Here is a 7,487-nt window from a genome sequence, read left to right on the forward strand (position 1 = left end):
AGCTAAAACCAAAGACAAACTCTAATAAAACTAGCTAAATACGTGCATGAGACTCAATATTTGAACAAAAAATGCAATCCTAAACATGCAAATTATGAATATATAAACTCCCCCGCACTTGTCCTTTGCTTGCCCTCAAACAAAAAGAACAAATGAGAGAAAGAGGTTGAATGCATTGGGAGCTCATATTTCCTTTGAGAGAAGTGACCACTAAGTGAATTCAAGTTCATGCTCAATATGCAATGCAAGACCATACTCAGATATAACAACACACAAAGAAATCTCCACAAGGTCTCTTATTCCTCAACTCTTTGACATTCATTAAGCTTTTAACCAAGTGGATCAAATGATGCAATGTTCAAATAAGCAAAGTTTGGCTAGGGTGAGGTTATGAGACTAAAATGATCTCATCAGCGCCTGAGTGGGTTCAATGCAGCAAAGGGGATATCTCTATGAATGACCAAACTTTGGCAGAATGCTAAAGGTAAAAGGCAACCTATGCATACAAGGGCAAGGACTCATCCCACCCCACACTCTACTCAAAGTTTCCTCACTTGCTTACTTTTCACACTCCTTATTCTTTCACTAGGGGATTTACTTTTCATTTTCACACTCAAGTCTTGGAGTTCAAACTTTACTCAGCTCTTTTTCACTTTCTTTTGTAACCTCTAGCCTCTTTTTCTTTCTTTTTAAAACATTTAAGCTCTTTGGCTTCTTTTTTTTTCCTTTCACTTAGAGGCTAGACTCTTTCCTTTCAAAATACTAGAGCTCACTTCCTTTGACTCAAAACTCCAAGACTGATTTTTTTTCTTTTTCTATCCCCTAGTTCTCACCATTCTCCTTTTATTTCCACTCATCTCTCCTTTTTTCACTCACCAACAAGTATTCCCCCACACTTAATTCTTGCCAAATCTCTCAGTTCCTTGATGATGGAACTTAACACACAATGAGACTTGCCCTTGTCGCCCTAAACCTAACATTTTCTGCTAAGTTTGGTCCAAGGTGGCCTCTCAATCACACACAAACAATTGGCTTGAAAAAAAAGGATGGGTTCAGGGTGAGGAGAACTGATCTATTATGCAGATTCAGCTATTTGAGCTAAGAAAGAGGATGGTAAAAACTGGATTCTAGCTCAAATATGTATGTTGATATCCACAAGCTTATTCAAACAATGTACCAAATGATAATTTCAAGTCAAGTTCAGGGTTTTCACTTATTACAGTTGAGTTCAATTCAAACTTGCTTCTCAGATTTAGATCATTTCAAGCCTTGCAAGCATATAAGTCATTTCACAAGCATATTTAATCCAAATTCTCAAAGTGATTTACTCTCAAGGAAAACCTATCATTGCTCCATTGCATAATGCAATCTATTTGAAAATGCAAACTAGACTCAACCTAAAATGTGAATGCAACTACATGAGCATTTTTTTGTGAAAATTTTTCAGATTTTTCAAAATTTTTTTTTTGGTTGTTATATGCACTTAGATGAATGCAAAATGAGACTCAAATGGACAAAGAAAATAAGAGCAGAATAAACATTTAGTAAACATAAAACCCCTCCCCCCCACTTAGATAACACAGTCCCTTGTGTTATAAAAGCATGAAGGAGAAGTGCAAAGCAAAATCACAAAATGCAAAGTGAAAATAAACTAAGCTAGATGCATATTTACAAGGGTGGAGTGTTACCTTCTCAAGGACTTAGAGATGGGGCTGGAGACCCTATTGAGACTGATGGATTGGAGGATCGGTCTGATGGTGATTGCATTGCCTCCCTCTTGGCCCTTAGCTCCTCATCATTCGGATCTTGCTCACACGGATCGGCACAAGTCCTCAACAGCTCTTCATGGCATGAACTCTCAGCGGCTTCACCTATTTGGTACCTCTCAAGCTTGGCGTTCAGCTTCTTGATCTTGGAACCCATCTTCTTAACTGTGCACACCAGGCTCCTTACAGTACCAGCCATCTTCTTAAAGTTCCTCTCTTGCCATTTGTTCCACCTCTGGAGATTCTTTGTGCGGCGATGAGCAGCTTCAGTGGCGTTGTTCATCATGGGGCCATCATAAGGATCAAGACAATACCTGCGGCTCCCATAGATTGGTCTTGGCAATTCAGGCTCGGTATAACCACATGGTTTGGCTCCTCAGCAGGTGTGTTCACACGCGGCTTTTTGGCAGCATTGGGCTTTCTGATCAGCTGAACAGGAGGGTGAATCTCTGGGTTGTAGTACTGATCCTTGGTGATATAAAAAGCAATGTTCTTTCTCTCTGCAAGTGAGGTAAGGACTGGATTGGGCAACAAGACTCTAGCAGTAATCTTATCTTCAAGAGTGAAGTTGTAGGCATAAAAATCTCCAACAGTGCCATGAAGATAGTTGATCTTCTTAAGATGATAAGCATCCATCAACCTGTAGCCGATCTTATCACCACTTAGCTCAACTCCAATATGCTTCAAGATGGGAGTGATCAGGCCTCCAATGCGCATACTTGGCTCCTTCATTCTGTTGTTATGCGCCCATTTCTTAATGGCCATGAAGTTCTTGACAAGCAGAGCCGCCATTGTAGGCTTGCGAGAACCACCACAAAAAATCTGTCCACTTTTAAATGAAGGCATCAAAGGTTTAAGCCCCTCACCAGTCATCATCAGCTCAGCATCATATACTGTGCAATACTCTTTCTTTCCCAAGAATGTGTGGGCCAGGATCTTGTGCACCATTCTCAAAACAGGACTCCTAATTGCCGCGGCCTTGCTCACTCCAGCCTCATATGAACCCGCGGCTAAAGCCCACCACAACTGTTGCAAATCATTTCCATAGTAGGCCAGTTTCCTGAGGCATCTTCTTCCTTCAACAGGGAACCCAAAAACATCACTGATTTCTCTGAAAGTTACCTTATACTGGTCCTTACCGATCTTGAACTCTATTGACCCAAAACCAGCAGCAATGTTGTCCGGTCCCTCTTCATTGTGGTGGTTTACTTGCAAAGAAGCAAGAAACTGACAAGTGACATCCTTATAAGAAGGATGTGGCATCTCCATCAAGTTACCTAGACCAATTGTGTGAAGAACAGCCCTGACCTCATCGAGAATCCCAAGTCTCTGCAGCAGATCAAGGTCAGGGTAGAAAGTCTCTTCTTGTTTCACAGCTCTAAGCTTTCTCAAGTACTCAGAGTAAGTCAGAGGCTTTGCTTTTGGCTTCTTAACCACCTTTTTCTTCTTTGGTGGTTCAGCTGCAGGTAAAACGACATTGGCATCTTCCTCACTTAACTCCTCACTTGAGCTCCTCTCAGCTCTCTTTTACTTCCCATTTGCTCTTGAGCTAGTTGCAATGCCCTTCCCCTTTGTTTTGACATTAGCTGCAACTGATTTCCCTTTGGGTTCTGAAGCACAAGCTTTCCCATTTGTTCTCTTTGGCAGCTTTGGTGCAGCAACACTTGAGCCTGCTTCATCTGTTCTTCCCATGGTACCTGATTCATCAAGGAATCTCAAAAAGAGCCATTAGCGCCAATGAGAGGGATTTAGTCTCAAAAAATTTGAAAATGATTTTTGCTTGCAAGAAAATCATCAGGATAAATTCAAGCAACATCATATAAATCCATTCCAAGTCCAAACATCAAAATCCAAACTCTACAGAATTTTCTAAAATCCCAACAACAGCTCAAGAACACAAGTACAGCTGAGAGAGTTTTAGCTAGATTTCAGAGTTTAACAAGCTCAAGCGGGTTCTTTCCCTACCATTCACAACCTAAACTCCAAGATTCCAAGCTCATCTTAGCTACTCCAGGTTCAGACCCACAAGAAATCGGTTCAAGAAGTTGCAAAGAATCTAACAAGTTTAAACCAAGAAGAATGAGATGCCTGAGCTTGGAATGTACCTTGGAGTTGAATGATGCAGTGCAAGAATGGATTCAAGCTCAGTTTAATGGAGGCTAAAAATCGATTTCAAGCAGATGAGAGAGCTTTTACAGAGCAACAATGGAGAAGTCGATTTCTTTGAAAAAGAAAGGGTAAAGAAACACTTTAACCCATTTTCTCTCTGTGGTCCTGCTTTCTCCTTGCTTGTGGGAGACAACTGTTGACAGCTGGAGGTTTGACTTTGACCATGGAGAGCTTGGGACCACGTTTTTGAATCTTCCCTCCAGGTAGTATCGACTGAATTTTGGTCGGTGTTTTAGTCGATATTCATTCGTATTTCTCAAGCAGAATATCGACTAAAAACACCGACTGAAATCTCCTTGGTGCTGGGCACGGCCGGCTCCATTTTACACCATACCGACTACATTTCACTCGGTGTTTTGGTCGATATTCATTCGGCCAAACCTAAACCTCCACACCGAGTGAATGCACCAAATACAATTCAGTCGATACTAATGCAATTCACACCCGATTTTTGAACTGTTCTGCATCAAAATCCCCGCAAGACAACTCCTAAACCATTTTAGACCTGCACACACTCAAGAAAACACATCAAAAAGTCCTAAAAATTCAAAAGAAAGCACGAAAGAAAGTATGTACAAGTGATAAGCTTGGGGGTGTCTCACAAGAGCACTTTGTTTAAAGTCTCTAAGTTTGACTTTGATACCAAGTTTATGCTGATGGTGGATCAAGAATTGGAACTGATGTAGCTTCCTCCTTCCATTGTGTGACTAGGTAGTGCTTGATCCTCTGACCATTTACCACAAACTCTTGACCATCTTTACCTTCTAACACAACAGCTCCATAATGCCTAGCTTCAAGAACCTTAAAGGGACCAGACCATCTAGACTTAAGTTTTCCAAGAAACAACTTAAGCCTAGAGTTGAACAGCAACACCAAGTCACCTTTCTTGAACTCCCTTTTCAAAATTTTTTGATCATGTAGAGCCTTGGTCTTTTCTTTATAGATCTTGGAGCTCTCAAAAGCCTCCAACCTGATCTCTTGAAGTTCATGGAGTTGCATTATTCTTTTCTCTTGAGCTGTTTTGATATCAAAGTTCAGCAACTTCACAGCCCATAATGCTTTTTACTCCAGCTCAACAGGAAGGTGGCAGCTTTTCCCATATATAGCAGATTGAAAAGAGATGTCCCAATTGGAGTCTTAAAGGCTGTTCTATAAGCCCACAATGCATCATCCAGCCTTTTGCTCCAATCTTTTCTGCTTGAGCTAACAGTCCTCTCAAGAATGACCTTAATTTGTCTACTAGACACTTGAACATGGCCACTAGTTTGAGGATGATAAGGAGTAGCTACCTTATGTTTCACTCCATGCTTCTTCAGCAATCCCTCTAAGGTTTTGTTCACAAAGTGAGAATCTCCATCAGAAATAACAACCTTGGGTACTGATGAGTGGAGATTTTGACTCATTCTAACTTGTGTTTACTAATTGTTTTAGGAGTTTTTGGAGTCTTTTCAGGAAGTTTCAGGTGACTTGGAGGCCTTATCAAAGTATTGGAGTGTTTAGGAGGCATTGGAGCAAAAAGAGATGAATTTGAGCAATAAGGAGCTATTTCACACGTTTTTGGAGAAATCATCCCCGGAGCACCTGCTCCCGGTTTGGACCCTTCGTGGAGCACCTGCTCCAGACGGGAGAAAAATAAGGAAAACATCTTTACCTAATCTCAAGCCGCGTGAAAGGAATAAAAGGAGTCCAAGCCGCCTATCTTTACTACTACGCTTTCTTTTTACAATTTCCTGAACCATAGAGTTTTTACTTGTAAGCTTTTGGGAGAAGAAATCTGCTACACTTTGAGAAGAATTCTGAACCCTATTATCTCTTCTGCGATTTTAATTCATGAATTCCTTTCCATCTGTTTCTGTGTTTCTTTTCTCCATGTCTGAGTAGATCTCTTAGCTAGATTAAAGCGTCAAAGGATTTCATGAGTTAAAGGATTAGATGCAAATAGGGCTTGATATCTATTGTCTTCACCATTGTTAGACTTAATGCTTAGGTTGAATTGATCACTCAATCTGCGATTTTAGGTTAATCTATTCATCAAAAGTGTAATAGGTTGCTAGAATAAACATTGGTGAGCGATTTGTCCTTAGCCAACGACAGTTGAAGTTAAGGCAAATCGTGAACAGATCAAACCTGCTAGCTAATGCTTGTCTGCAATTTTCTAAGTTCAAACGACAGTTTAGGATTTAGGTTGTTAGACAAAGTTATCGAGATCACGACAGTGGATCGATAAGCTTTTCTGTTTGAGTTCGAGACTTGCGTTACACTTGTGCCCTGAACAGTCATCTGATTCTTATCTCTGAAATTCCTGCGAATTGCTTTGGTCTAGTGCTTGTTTTAATTTGAATTTAAATCGTTGTTTGCCATTCTGTTTACTTTTTAGTTTTCGAAACAAACCATCTTTCGTCTTAGCTTTAATTCAATCCTCACAAATTCATAGAGTAACACTGGTCCTCTGGATTTCGAATCCTTTATATTACAACTACATCACTGTTCTATTGCAGTACAAACTAGGAGTATATCTAGTGAGAATCAAATTTTGGTGCCGTTGCGACGGGGACCAATTCGTTACCTTTGATTTTTGGTTTGAAATTCAGACTAAGGCTTTACTAATTTTTCTCTCTTGTTCTCTTGTTTGCGTGTGTTTCAGGTGCATGTCAAACATATCCACAAGGAGCAACTGCACCGATCTTGTTTCTTTATCAAACACCGATCGAGCAAGAGTCGAGCGAGAAAACAGACGTCAAAGGCCTATTCAAGCCAACATGGGCGATCAAGGCAACAATGGCAACATGGCTGTCGAGGTTCAACTGCTTCGACAACAATTGGAGCAGCTGCAAAAGGCGCAGCAAGACAGGGAGCAGCCACAGCCTGCTATTGGAGACAAGGACAGTCCGCATGCTTACTATCACAACAGGGCTGCGATTGCTCCTCCAACCATTCAGAGGCAAGACTTTGAGATCAAACCTCAGCTGATCTCATTGGTGAAGCAGCACCTCTTTTATGGGCTTCCTGCTGAGATTCCAATGGACCACATCGAGAATTTTGAGGAGATTTGCAGCACGACTGGATCAAATGGGATACCAGCCGATTTCTTGAAGTGCAAGCTTTTTCCATTCTCACTTGCGGACAAAGCTTTGCGCTGGCTGAAGTCATTACCACCTGGGTCATTGACTACATGGGAAGAGTGCAGATCAGCATTTTTGGACCATTTCTACACTAAGGCCAAAACTGCAGCTCTGAAGAACAAGATCTCGTCGTTTAAACAGCAACCTGGTGAAGCTTTCTGCGAAGCTTGGGAGAGGTACAAGGAGTACCGAAGAGAGTGCCCTCACCATGGGTTCTCTGATGAGCAGATCCTGTCAACCTTTTATGATGGTGTCAACTGGGATTACAGGAATGCTTTGAATGCAGCTAGCAATGGCGATTTCATGACTAAGTCCAAAGAAGCTGCTTATGAGTTGATTGAGAACTTAGCTGCAAGCTCCAGCAACAAATCCCAAAAGTATGACAGGTCTAGCAAATCAGTTCATAGTGTGGAGTTGAGCAAAATCGATG

The 7,487-nt window shown here is 41.2% G+C and overlaps 1 protein-coding gene and 1 non-coding gene across 2 annotated transcripts; both read right to left on the reverse strand.

The window, feature by feature from the left end:
• Positions 1–2,048: 2,048 nt before the first annotated feature.
• LOC112086610 lies at positions 2,049–3,929 on the reverse strand. The gene is made up of 2 exons (XM_024155583.1): positions 3,872–3,929; positions 2,049–3,463 (listed from the first exon to the last, which is right to left on the reverse strand). The coding sequence occupies exon 2, from the start codon at positions 3,033–3,035 to the stop codon at positions 2,049–2,051; it is 987 nt and encodes a 328-aa protein (XP_024011351.1). The 5' UTR covers positions 3,036–3,463; positions 3,872–3,929.
• A 3,236-nt stretch (positions 3,930–7,165) lies between these two features.
• LOC112086904 lies at positions 7,166–7,272 on the reverse strand. Its single transcript, XR_002899758.1, has one exon. It is a non-coding gene; the product is annotated as a small nucleolar RNA R71 (small nucleolar RNA).
• Between the last annotated feature and the right edge of the window lie 215 nt (positions 7,273–7,487).

This window comes from Eutrema salsugineum, unplaced genomic scaffold (assembly GCF_000478725.1).
Source record: "Eutrema salsugineum unplaced genomic scaffold, Eutsalg1_0 scaffold_2, whole genome shotgun sequence".
Classification (NCBI taxonomy): Eukaryota; Viridiplantae; Streptophyta; class Magnoliopsida; order Brassicales; family Brassicaceae; genus Eutrema; species Eutrema salsugineum.

Excerpts from the sequence above, each read along its gene's own strand:
- LOC112086610 (XM_024155583.1), bottom strand. The coding sequence starts at position 3,035 with ATGGAGATGCCACATCCTTCTTATAAGGATGTCACTTGTCAGTTTCTT.